This window comes from Antrostomus carolinensis, unplaced genomic scaffold (assembly GCF_000700745.2).
Source record: "Antrostomus carolinensis isolate BGI_N321 unplaced genomic scaffold, ASM70074v2 scaffold26998, whole genome shotgun sequence".
NCBI lineage: Eukaryota > Metazoa > Chordata > Aves > Caprimulgiformes > Caprimulgidae > Antrostomus > Antrostomus carolinensis.
Genome location: NW_010332742.1, coordinates 88,384 through 101,905, shown reverse-complemented (window position 1 = coordinate 101,905; position 13,522 = coordinate 88,384). Strand labels below are relative to the sequence as shown.

Genomic DNA, 13,522 nt, shown 5'->3' with positions numbered 1-13,522 from the left:
CGGGGCCGGGAGCTGCTCGCGGGCGGTGGAGAACCGGGTGCTGCCGGGCCCCTGCCCTGCTCGGGACCAGCCTGGCCGCGGCCCCTCGCTGGGTCTGCAGCCGGGATGGGCCCCGGCCATGGATGCCCGGCGGTGGGCGGCTGGGCTCAGGGCTCAGAGGCGGATTCAGGACTGTCACTGAGGGCTGGGCTCGGGGCTGGGCTTTTCAGGTTTTGCGGTGCTGCTTTAGCCAGCAGGTGCTTGGGAATGGTCACTGTCACTGGCGGCAAGTGGCTTGGTCCCCATCTGGTGATGCGGTGTGTCTGAGTGTGAGAGAACAGCTGTGAAAGGCAAAGGAGAAGAGCTTGGCTGGGTTGGTCGCCTTGTGACCATCATCATGATGTAGAGGCTGTTCTGGGAACCCAGAAAGGCAGCCTGAGCACCCGGTCTAGGAGCCCCAGGAGTTACCTACAATGAGTCTGACCATCCTGCTTGGATGGCAAGGAGCTGGGCAGATCTGGTTTCCAGTTTGGGTCCAAACACTGTAAGCTTAAGTTAATTTAAGAAAAAGAGGAAGATTTTCAGACTGTTCTACTTTCCTGCATTTATGCAAGTCTGTGATACAAAAAACACTGTGACAAGTGTTCCCTAACTTTCTAAATGATGATTCTATCTGTTGATGACACTAAAAATTGATACTTTCTATCCCATGAAGCACAGATTTGTGTAAGACAAAGCTGAAAGAGACAGGACCCAGAGGAAAGAATTGCTGGGATGTTGTTTCTAAGATACTTTTGTTTTGATTCTGCACAGTTGAGAGGTGGTGGCATTTCTCTAGGGCATTTGAAGAAAGAGATGCTGTGTTCCTAGGGGACAGTGCAGGAAAAGAAGACCTATTAGGCCTGAATCGTGGTGTCATTAGCAAAATGGAGAGTTGTTACTGAGTTTTTAGTCTTTGTTTACTTGTTTAAATATACAGATGTGCATCAGCATCAAAGCTGAGTGAGGATGGTTAATGTCATCAACTGTACAAGGCTGAATTTTCTTTCAAGGTTTAAAGTAGATCAAACCATGCTAAAATAAATCCACAATGGGGAGAGGTCAGTGGTTTTAATGAAAATACATTGAATCTCAGTAAAAGCTTCAGATGCTGGGTTGTTTTGGGTTTTTTTTTCACATCTTTATAGTAGAGAGCACTGCTGTGAAGCCCTAAGTGGGAAGTTCCACAGAATATAATAGTACGTAGGTGGGGGGTAGAAAGTTTAATCTTCTAACCGCATAAATGCAGAGCAGTGTATGCTTGTAGTAGAAGTAACTTCCTTCTCGAGCCTGCTTTCTCCACGTTTGAATGACTGGAAACCATAATTAGTAGTAATTTTGTTTGTTCCAAAGATGGAAATCATTAGCATTAAAAAAAAAAAAAAAGATCACAACCATATATACTAGCATTGTAATCTGGAGAACATTCTCCCTCGCTTTGAAAAGGCACCAGCTAGAGTCTGTAAGCAATCCAGTATACATCCGTGACCTTTAATGTACAAAAGATTAAAGCATGTTTACACGAGAACAGAAAATGTTCAAATTTTGAGAAAGGGCTTTATCCACATGCTGGTGGTAAATGATGCTCGTTGTTCATGTGTGATTCTGGCCTCGTCTGAACTGCAGTTGGGAAAACAAGTCCTCCTCAGTGGAGGATTCAAAATGGGACCAAAACCATAGAAGTGTCTGTGGATCCCAAACCATAGGAGTGTCTGTGGATCCCGGCACTTCAGTCTGGTTCCTACATTCAAAGCCTGTTTGAAAGAGGCTCTGGTTTCCTCAGAGTCTGGCCTGCTCCACCCACTGCTCATGACAAGTCCTGTAATAACAAATCTCTGTAAAAATGCTGAAGTGATTCTTTTTTTTTTTTTTTTTAGGGAAAAAATGTAAATTTAGGGCTCTGTGAATGGATTGGGATGAAAGTTTATTCCTGATAAACGATTTTTTAAAAAGGTTGAGATTTGACAGAATCCACCTAAGCTTGTGTTTCAAAAGTAGGATCTATATCACAACTTGTTGCCATGGAAATACCAGAAATATCCTTACTGAAAGCAGTTGGCATTCTAGTGCTTATGTGTGCCTGAGACAACAGGAACATGGACTGCTATAAAAGCAACAGTGGAAAAAAGGGTAAATAAAAGTCCTACGGTCAATATTATTAATATTGGATATTCCTCTTGAAGCCAACCATTTCCATAAGCAGGAGTGCTGTACAAAGTGCCATTTTCCATCTGCCTTTTACCCTTTCTTGCCAGACTTTAATTAGCTAGCTGCTTCTGAGAGTTTGCAAACTAGAAACATCTGCCTTCAGCAGGCTGAATGCAGAGATGGGCCCAGGTGAGCAGGCTTTAGGGCATTTGTGCAAATGAGTATCCTGGGCTATTAGGTTGAAATTGTGATTTCACTTGGGCACTGAAGATGTTTTCTGTCCTTTTAAAGAAATGTGTTAGGTGCATTCCTTTGAGAAATATGTGTGGAGGTGTTGCTAGTGGTATTCCAAGTTTTAGCTTATTTCAAACTTAAAAGGTGCTGAATATCCTTATTTCTCAGTGGAGAAGATTGACTTAAAGTCAGTGAGCATTTGAACTAGCTCCTACAAAACAGGACTCCCATATGAGTAAGTTCTGATAACTGCTTTGTGTATTATTCCATAATACCTGCTGTTGGCCACTGTGAGAGATAAAATACTGAAAAGCCAGGCCACTGCTCTGTTTCAGCAGCTCAGTTCATGTAGTGTTGTTCTGTGTTCACTGTGTGATGATATACTGATAGGTAAAGCTGCCACATAATTTTTGATATTTGAGGTTAACCTTTCTGAGAACTGATCCTCTGAGGGAGGAGTGTTTTGAAACTTAAAATCCAAACAAAACCCATCTTTAAATAAGATTCCAGACAAACTTGTGCCCTAAGACAACAGGTGAGAATGCAAGTAGGATATTTTCTCATAGGCTTAAGCTTTTGCTGTAGTTCAGCAGACTCTTACATTGCATCTGGTGATATGAATGTACAAGGTCTATGTATGTATAATGTAGAGAGGGGAAGCAGAGAGCATTTGTAAGTATTAATACTCCTCTAAATGCTTGTTTGTATGTAGACAGGCTCACAGGGACATTGCCACGTCTTCTAGGTGTCAAGACCTGTATAATTTACCTCATTCCTTCTTTTTCTCCCCAGTACAAATCTATTAAAAGGAAAAAAAAAAAATACTTGCAGCTCAGTGCTGGTGCCTGGCTCAGGAACACAGGAGGCAGTGTTCAGCGGCAGCGCTGCAGCAAAGACACAAACCCCCACATGTAGCAGAGAATACCAGATTTCACTCAGGAAACCAGCTTTCACTTTGAGCTTCCAAGCAGCTAGTGTAAATAACGGATGACTTGGCTTTTGAAAGGTGCAAAAAAGCTCTAGGCTGGCTCCTTCAAATGACAATAAGCAAGTTCATTAAAAAAAATTGGACTCTTTTACTTATGCAAATAAGGAACTCCATTTAAATCCAAGGAGCAGCACTGCAGCAAACGCATGTGAGGTCAAAACCAAACTTCTCCCCCTGCCCTCCCTAGTCCTGCACGTGGCTATCTTTCACTTTTCCTAGGTGATGATTTGTATAAACCCATCATGGAACACAGTTGCTGGGGTGATCTGTTATTCCCTAATTTCATGCTAATTGGCAAGGTCACATTTGGCTGACTGAATGGCTTTGAAGTTACTGCCTTGTTTAAAAAACAGCAGCGGGTGGACCCTTGCAAAGCCACGTGTGCACACACGTGCTGATGTATGTCCTGTCCAGCTTGGGAAATCTCTGAAGCCCAGCAGGACCCGATGTGGGTTTTAAAGGAGTTCTTGTAAATGAAAGGTTAAGTCCTTTAAAACTGAAATCCCTTAATCTTTTTCACCTGTGCTTTAACTCTTCTAGCTAATCAGCACTAAGGGCAGTCCTGAAGGTATCCACCTGGGGAGGCTGCCCAGCCACCACCCCATGCTCACTGGAGCTGCCTTGGCATTCCCGAGTGGGTCCATAGGAGCTGGTTTGCTGTATGTTCAAAGCATGATAGCACGCAAAGCCCTCCTTCCCTTCCCGTTGTGGGGAGAGAAGAGATGGTCTTGTGAACTGGTAACTGGGTAAAGGCTGTGGGAAAAAGGGGGGAGTAAGAGCTGGCAGGTTGGAGGCAGTTTGGGTGGATCCTGGAGGGCTGGGAGGTAGGGCTTCCCTAGTCAGGAGGCTGTGGTGACAGTGGGGAGCGTGCTGTTTGCTGACAGGACAGCTGACTGAGAACCTGAGGAGATGCCAGTGTTGTTGGGGTGTGAAGCTCGCTTTCTTTTAACTCCCTTTCAAACAAGAAGGATCTTTAGGTACTGAATCAGAGGATGATTCAGCAGTGAAACCTCAGGCTGGGAAATGCTTGAGTGAAGGAGGTGGGGAAGCACTGCAGCTGCACGTGCAGAAGGGGGTCAGGGAGCTGGGCTGAAGCTGCTGTGCTGCTCGCCGAGATGTCCATCAGGAAAGCAGTGGAGAGGACAGTCCTTTGCAGGAGTTAGCTCAGCCTGTGCTCTGGGATGCAATATACAGGGACAGATGAACCTTTGAAGGTGGCACAACCGTGGATGCAAAGCTGTACCTCTGGGGCATCTGCACAAAGGTTTCAAAGCTGCTTCAGTTCTTGAAAAACACCTTTGCTAGGCTGATCCCTCACGTGATTATTCTCGCGTAAGGGGGTGTGATGGCCTCTCACCTCCTTGGGGAGCCCAGCTGGTGGGTGGCAGGGCTGCTTCCTGCCATCTCCAGTGTGGCAAAGGGCCAGCAGTGTCAGGTTTGCTGTCCTTACCCCCTTCCACCGTAACCAAACTCACCTTGGCAGCTCAGGGAGAAGCATGAGTACTGCTGGGGCCATCTGCCTGGAGCCATTCCCGTGCCACAGGCTGCTCCGCGTTCCCCCTGGTCTCTGCAAATGCAGAGAGAAAGCATCTAGGCTGCCGGGGAGCAACCTCTCCCTGTCCCTCACAGGCCCTCTTAAAGGCAGGAGCTTGACATTGTTTACAAACCCAAACTCCCGTGGTGCTTGCATGGGGAAGCTGGGATGTTGGCTCTGTCTGCCCCTTCCTTGAGTGGATTCCAAACCCCAGCCTGCCTTAGCCAAGTTGGCCAGGAGCGGGCTAGCTACTCCCCTCCTACTGAAGCAAAAAGAAGAATTTATCCTGATTTTGATGGAAGAGCCATTTATTTCTGGAGAGCAGCACTTGCTGTTTCACCCAGCCACCCCTTTTCCCTCCCTAGTGAAGTCAGAGCTTTGTGTTGTAGCATCACCAGCATTTCTGTGGTGGCAGACTGTGACATCATGGACGTGGGCAATAGCACCCAGGACAGTGATTTCATTGTACCTCTGAAGTTATGCAGGGCTGAGACTGGGTCAGGAGATCTTCCCAAACCCCCTGAGTCCTGATGAAACCGTGTGATGAGTCAGGGCTGGCAGCCTCTCCCCTGCCTGAGACGCAACCTCAGCCCCTGGGCATCGCTGCCTGGTGCGGTCTCCTGGGCACTCTTCAAAGGAGCCGAGGTTTTTCTAGTCTGCCGTCTTGCCCACATTCCTGTGCTGCCGCCTGCTTTATTGATAATTTGCCATGTGGGGGGAAACTAAATATTTTTGCTCTACAGAAGGCTGTGGGTGTTGTCTGCTTGGCAAAGGGCACTGCCTCTCTCGCTGCCTGCGAGCCCTGGCTGAGCAGTCCCGCTTTGCCAGGCCCATCACGCAGCGCAGAGCAGCGCTTGGCGAGAGGGCTGTGTGAAGGCAAGGGCGTGTTGCAGCTTGTTGTTGTGCATAAACATTGGTATTAATATCTGGGACATGGATCCTCTTGGAGGGTGAATGCCAAAGCTGAAAGTGCTTGTTTAAACACAGTATTTCAGAGAAAAGCAAAGAAAACTTGGGTTATCTAAAGCCCAGTTTTTAATAGGCAGAAAGTGTGGGTGGTGGTGTGTGTTTATTATTCAGAAGACTTTTAAAAAGTATACAAAAACAAAGACATGTTTGTTTTCCCCATATCCTTCAACACAAATCTCTACATGCCAGCTTTGCTGCTCACCACGTGCTGTGAGGAGTTGTAATTGTTTCCCTGTTGTGTATCTGGCACAGGTAATGCGGTTTCATGTGTGCGGTGGGGGCAGCTCTCACTGGAAGTGTGTTGAATGGGGAACTGAAACGGTCGCCTGTTCCTTGCTGTGAAGCTCTTGAGGCTGGAGAGCTTTTCTGTGATTGCTGGTCACTGTGTGAATCCTGCCTCAAGTCCTGGCATCAAGCCTTGCACTCCTTGGAGCTGGTTTTGCTCCCTTGCATCAATTTAAATGGGAGTGATCCTTCCGAAAGCTGTGGGAGGGATGTTTTGTGTGACTGTGGAGAGGTGTGTTGCTCTATTGAGTCTGAGGGAGTGATGAGTTTTGTTGAAAGTGAATCGTAGCATCAATATCTAGGCTTGATGCGTCAGAGTTTGGGTGCTTTGAATGACACACTATTCATGTGAATGCCAAAGCTCTGATACTTGAGATCAACGATGCTAAAAATATGTTCAGCTCAAAATTCAGTTACTCGTTGCTGTTTTCCCCATCCCCAAAACAGCTGTGTGCTGAGATTAAAAGCCAGAGGGAACCTTAAGAAATCTGCAAGCTGGACTCTCCCAGTCGTCTCCCATCCTGTCACATAGACATTCTGTGTGTTGGTTTGTTTGGTTGGCTGTCGGGGCTTCCCACTAAAGATGAAGGCTCAGTAGTTCCTGCTACTTTTTTTTTTTTTTTCTTTTTGTGGAGTTTTCTCCAGCTTGTGCAAAACATTGAGCACAAAAAGTAGTAGTCAAAATTCAGTGGAGGATTTTGCTTTCACACTTAGAAACATTTAAAACTGAAAACAAACAGAAACCTCCTGAAATTAAATCACAATCTCTCTGCCTGCAAAAGTTTCACAAGGATCTTTTGCTACTTTTGCAGAAAGTGCAGTCAGCTCCTGCCTGGCTTTATGTACAATATTATTTGCTCATGGGAAATGCTGGCTCATGTAGTGTAGGAGTTAGAGAAAATGCTGAAACAGTTATTTAAATATTTAAATTAAACCCTCTTTGCCCATGACACATACTGATCTGTGCCCAGGGGTGAGCACATAGTGCAAATTAATCTCAAACTGAAGCTGTTTCTTATGTTTCCTGCTGGATACATCGAAATCTCTAAAAACATAAAAATTCTGATAGTATTTTCCATGCTTTTGTGTAATGACAAATATATTCAGCTACCAGAGCTGATGTACATCAAGGGGTCTGTCCTGGAATACCTGTCCTGACTCTGCTCTCTCAGATGCCGCTGGCATTAAGCACCTGATGGGATGGTGGGATGAGATCAGAACTGGGCTCAGCGATGCTGGTGGGAATTCTGTGTTGCCTAGAAGCATCCCTGTACTCTGCAACCTGGGGACAGTTTGCAAGCCTGCGAATCTCTAAAAAATGAGGCTATTTTGCACCAGGAGAGAGAGTTGCACTGAACACTTACCTGTTGTTGTGTGTTTTGTAATCGTTCTCTGGCCAAAACGATCCTTGAGCTGAAACTGGAAAGTGATTGCCTGTAACCGTGGGGCTGGATCCTTTCTGTCTCTCTCTTTTCTAACAAATATTTGTGAATGTGTTTTCTGATCATCTGGTGCTTTCTCATGTGAAACCTGGTACCAAAACTTGTTGATGTGATGTGGAGCCAAACAAATCATCACACAGAACTGACTTTTTAATTGAAGAGCATGAGCTTAGCTTTGGTTTCATGAAGCCTTTTCTGGCTGGACTTTGCTGTGTAAGGGAGGTCCTTCTCCCTTCACCAAAAGCTGTTCCTCAACCTTTTGGTTTTATGTAGACCTATTTGGAAGTGATTTTGTGATGTGGTGGTCTCAGTCCAGCTCCTAGTTGACAAAAGTTGACCAAAGTCACACCACCCCAATTGGCACCGAGGGGTTTATTTGCCAAAACGAGTAGGAAGTCCAGCACTGAAATGGGCAGAGAGGCTGACATGTCGCTGACCCTTCCAGGTGATCCCTCTAGCTCAGGGCTCAGGCAGCGGGAGCCCGGCCAGGTGGTGTGGAGGTGTTGGCAGTGCTTCTGTTCATGCTGCATCTGCTCTGAGCACTTGAGGTTCCCTGGCTGTTAATCCAGTACTTTTCACAAGCATTAATTGCAGTTAAAAAGAAATTAACAAATATTTACCTAATATCAGATCACAACCAGTTTATAAATATGCAATTTAAAAAAAAATCCATTATTGCTCAGCTTCTGTAATATTTATAGTCTTAAAGAGACCCTTCTTTTTCCAGAAGAACCGACTCCACATAAAACCAACAGCTCACCCTCTGGAGTTACATACGCTCATGATGTCTTGGACTGTGGCCTCAAGCCATGCCCCCTGCCTTTTTCTAGCCTTTCTGCAGATCCCATGGGCAGATATGGACAGCCAGATAGCATAGGGACAACACCTACACACCCTGCCAACGCTGCAGGGGCCTCTGCTCCAAGCCCTAGGATTGAAATTACTCCATATCATGAACTGATTCATTCAGGGGGTCCCTTCCGCAGCAGAGACACAGATGTTCTTTTGGTAGAACATCAGTCAAACTCAGCTACCACTAGCCCAAGGGTTACCCTGCCTGTCCCTGGCTTTGAGGGCTACAGAGAACCACTGTGTTTGAGCCCAGCTAGTAGCGGCTCCTCTGCAAGTTTCATTTCAGAGACAAATGTATCTCCTTGCACATCACCATGTGTTTCACCAAATAATGGTCCTAGTGATGACCTTTGTCCACAGTTTCAAAACATCCATACTCATTATTCTCCTAGAACCTCTCCAATAATGTCACCACGAACAAGCATCACGGAGGAAACCTGCTTGGGACGACATTCACCATCACCCTGTCCCAACTCAAGGTCTTCATCACCCGGTGCAAAACGGAGGTACTCTTGCACTGAACTCTACAGTACTCAGCTGCCTTCCACTTCTCCACGACAGTCAAGGACCCCCTCTCCACAATCCTCTCCTCGCATCCAGTTGAGAGAAGACAACTCTTCTGTTACTTACACGCAGTTGCCCGACGCTTCTTTTTCCATGGATGCTATGAACAGCCTTCCTACGGATCCTTCCTGTGGCGTTCCCACGAAAATTTGGAAAACCAGCCCTGATCCTTCATCAATGCCTTCCCACAAAAACAGCATTCCATGTCACGTCTTTCAGACTGTTGACTTCCATGGGCCTTGTGAGCAGGAGGACAGGAGAAACTCAGCCCCAGAATCAATTTTGTTGGTACCTCCATCCTGGACAAAACAACTGGTGCCTGCAATACCTATCTGCAGGTATGTGGTGTTTCTTGTGGTTGTGTGTTTTCTTATGGCGTGATGTACTCTGTCATGCATAGTGATACCTAGGGAATATTTCCTTGGGTGGATCCTGCTGCAGGCCAGAGCTAAGTGCTCAGGGACAGCACTGGTCAGTGGGAGCCCAATCCATTGTGATTCCAAGAGATGAAAAAGTCTGGGTTTGGAAGAAATGTCATCAAAGTGGTTCATTGGTAGCACAGCATGACAAATTCAAATTTCCAAATTATTTTCTAAAAAGCAGATTGCAGACAGCTTTTGACAAAGGTTACACACTCTTGTGCCATCCTGCTGCTTTTAAAGAAAGTGGTTTGATTGCTCTTCTAAATTCGGAGAATATCTCACAAATTTCCATGAAGAATGAAAATAAATATTTCCTGATTCAAATTAGAGCATGCTGCTCCAAGTCAGACTGAGCATTCAGTCAACCCCAAGTGACTTATTGTTTGTTAATTTGTTAACTGTTGTTTAACCCAAATCTCAGTCGTTGACACTGTCCTCATCAACTCACTCCATTGTCTGTCCCTGGCCACACGCAGGTCTGGACCCTGAGTGGAGCGTATCTGCCAGGACAGAGGTTGCCAAATGTGTGACTCCACTTGCAGTCACCGCTGGCACCGCATCAGCCCTGCCATCCCGCTCGGCAGCGAGGTTGTCCCCACGCTGATGTTATCCCGTGCTGCTCCTGACCTGCTAAACATAAATTGCAAGTGAAAGACCACGGGCTGTGACTTTCCTTGGCTTGTTAGATGAGTCCTGGCAGCAGTTTCTACTGACAGAATAAGAGTTGTTTAAAATCCAGGGCAAGCTCCCGTTGTAGGTTTCAGTGTATTAATTTAATGTATTAATTTAATGTTATAAAAGCTTGTGTATTTTGATAACAGGAAAACTAGTTTCAGGTAAGAATATTTAGCATTTCATTTGCATGCATTTATTTATGGAAATCGTAAATATTATTAATTTACACAACTGGTAAGTAATAGTAAATGGGGTTAATATATCACAATATATGTTCTGTGATCAAAGTTTAAGATGCACAACAAAGCTAGATAAAAGAGAGGGACCTTTGAAAAATATAACTGCTAAAAATATCCCTATTTAAGAATAGGGAATTGCCTTGCATCTGCGAGGATACGGGCCCACAGAAATTATTGTGTTCATCCTGAATTTCAGCAGAGTTTGTAATCAAATGTGAGCAGGGCAGCATACTCTCATGAAAATTAATAGCGGACTCCTAAACGTTGCAGTGGGAGCAGCCCCAGTGGGGTACTTGGAGGAGGAACGGATTGGGGCTTTGAGAAATAAAGTGCTAAAGTTTCAGCTGGTGTGGTCTCTCTCTGCCCAGTTTGCCTGTCCAGTCACTCCCACCCCTTGAGTGGCCACTCTCCAGCCAGTCTGGCTCCTACGAGCTGCGGATCGAGGTGCAACCGAAACCCCACCACCGGGCACACTACGAGACCGAGGGAAGCCGAGGAGCCGTCAAGGCACCGACCGGAGGCCACCCCGTTGTCCAGGTAAGGGACTGGAGAACAGCTCCGTAGAGGAAAAGTTGGGGGAGAGCTTGTATTTGAAAGTCTTGCTGGAGGCTGACCCTGAAAGATGGGGAGCATATGAACCTGGTTGTGCTTGTAGATGTGCATAAAGTGTCTGGAGTTGAGCTGTGATCAAGTCCTAGATGTTTGGAAGGCTGGTTTGGATTAGCTTGTGAAAGCTCAGAAACTGAGGCAAAGTATTTGCCACTTTTTCTATGCTACATGTTAAGTTTGCTGTGACCTAGCTCTCTGATAAGATGTCCAGCTGAGCCCATTTTATCTTGAGAACAAACTCTTTGGTGTAAAGTAGGGCTTTTTGTGAAGTTCAAGATGTGCAAACATTAAGCCTGGCTTTCAAACTCAGTGTGGCTCAGTGACCTACCAAGCAGCAATTTTAAATAACCAGCAGATCACGTTAGATCTGCAGTACCACGTCCTCCTGCCAGCGGTGAGCGAGGGTTTGGAGCCATGCTCTCCCAGGTTCCTTCAGAGCAAGTCCCTGCAGCAGAGAAGTGCTACCCATGTTTCTGGCTGTACCTAACCTCGCTCCTCTCTGGTCCATACAGCCAAATTACAAGACTTGTGTACGTTCTCTCGAGGTTTAAAGAAAGGCAAAGCAGCCTTCGCTAAACTCAATGGGGGCTGGATTAGGAATGTTAAACTGGAGTTTCCCCAGAGTTAAGAGCTGCCTTTTGCTAGAAATGTCTTTCATGCATTTGCTTTTTCCTTAGCAACTTTACTTCCCTCCCCCCGCCCCCCCGTCCTCTGGTTATGTGGTAGAAGTTCTAATTTTAAGCCTATTTAAATTTAGTGTGGAGAACTTCACCTGTGTGTAATTCAAGCACTCAGTACATCCATTTCAATCTAGTGCCTGGTTTATATGTCACTTGTTGATGCCATGTCCCACCTTGCCTGCAGTTCTGCTCCTCTTCTGTGGTAACACTGCCTTCTTTTTGTCCTGGATGTACAACACCACGGGGAAACCTTTACTAGTGATACTAACCATGTGATAAGGAGACAGCAGGGCAAGATAATTACATAGCAGCAGGGATGATTTAAAGAAAAAGTTTGGCCTCTATAAAGCTGTAAATCTAGAGAGGACATGCTTATTGGCTTTGTAATTTTATAGAGAAAGGCTGAATGAGTTTAGTCAGGAGCTCCCTTGTGATTTGGGCTGATGTCGCTATAGAAACAACATTTTATATCTCTTTTGAGGTATCATTTATATTGCCCTAAAGAGTCCATTTCTGGTCCTAGCTATGCTTGTGAGAAGGGAGGTCACCCTGCTGAAACCAGTGAATGAAATCCAAGCTGAGGGTGATGAAGGTAACAAAATTTGGCCCTTTGTTGACCTGAGAGGTGGATGAGCTGAACCATGCTTGTCTTGTGAAGGGGTGGGTTTTCCTTCACCTTTCGGAGTCTAATGTAAAATAATGGCTGAGTAGCTGCACTGTAGCCATTTGGGGCCACATCAGTCTTTTCACTCATTTCCTCCTCCTCCAGCCTTTTCACTAAGCAAAGTTGGGATCCATCCCGCGGATGTTCCTGTCACACTCAGGACTTGCTATGGCAAGCGTGAACAAGGAAAATGTTGAAGTTTATGCTTAATTTTAAGCATGTGATCACTACCACTAATTTCACTGGGTTGATTTGTACTTAACTTCAAACATATGTTGGATATTCCCCTGCAGGCTCACCCCCTTTTAAAATCAAGCCATGAATTGTTAAATCAATGAATTTGTTTACTTTGATGGAGCTGGACTTTTGAGTAAAGGGTGCAGGATAATAATAAATAGCAATCACATTTGACAGACTTTAAATTATGCAATCTTTTTAGTTTATGATTCTGACAACCTCCTAACCCGCTGTGGTGTGTTTGAAGCTCCGTGGATGTATGAATTCTATGGCAAATCAGCACTTGGTCTTTTCTTGGTTTGCTTACAAATACAGTATCATTTACCTTCCCAAGATATTCCTATCAACCGGATGTTTATGGCAATGAAGGAGTTTCTTGTGACATGGGGAAATAAAAGTGCTTTGTTTCCTTCCTGTAATCAATATCAATCAAAGAGGGATTTATATTTTCTGTTGGAGACAGGAACTGATATTCCTAGTTTTACCATAATTTGCCATCAAGCTTAAGGATCTTAAACTATAAATTCAAAGGTCCACGTTAGTTTCCTGAGCAGATGTGCCTCTGCACAGCTGTGCCTGCATATGGGGAAAATATGGACCTTCTTTATGAAGTTTTATTATAAACCTGGAAGTATTAGTTGGATTTGTGTTCACTTTTAACATAACAAGGTTCATATGGATGCTGAGCAATGAGATAGTTGCACCTGTATGGTTTATGATATCTGAAACTTGGGAAGGCTAGTAAAATCCAAAGCTTTCATGTCAGAAGTTATTTAGCTTCAAGGTTTCTTTTTTTATTTTTCCTTCTTCTTTCCCCTCACTGAATTTTAACTTCTGTGTTCTCGTTAGATGCAGACAGTACAGAAACAGAAAATGAAACAGGATAGATTTTTAAAAAGTGTTGAGGAAAGTTTGCATGAGTTAAAAGCAAGTGGTTGCAAGGAAATTAAATTGCTTTCAAC

The 13,522-nt window shown here is 45.0% G+C and overlaps 1 protein-coding gene across 1 annotated transcript in view; it reads left to right on the top strand.

Moving 5' to 3' along the window:
* Nucleotides 1-8,389: 8,389 nt before the first annotated feature.
* NFATC2 (nuclear factor of activated T cells 2) overlaps nucleotides 8,390-13,522 on the top strand; it is a gene marked incomplete at its 3' end in the record, with an annotated part of 50,262 nt that continues 45,129 nt past the window's right edge. Inside the window, exons 1-3 of the mRNA XM_029086395.1 lie at nucleotides 8,390-8,976; nucleotides 9,037-9,372; nucleotides 10,739-10,907. Of these exons, the coding sequence (XP_028942228.1) occupies nucleotides 8,465-8,976; nucleotides 9,037-9,372; nucleotides 10,739-10,907 (1,017 nt within the window). The remainder of the gene's footprint in view (nucleotides 8,977-9,036; nucleotides 9,373-10,738; nucleotides 10,908-13,522) is intronic.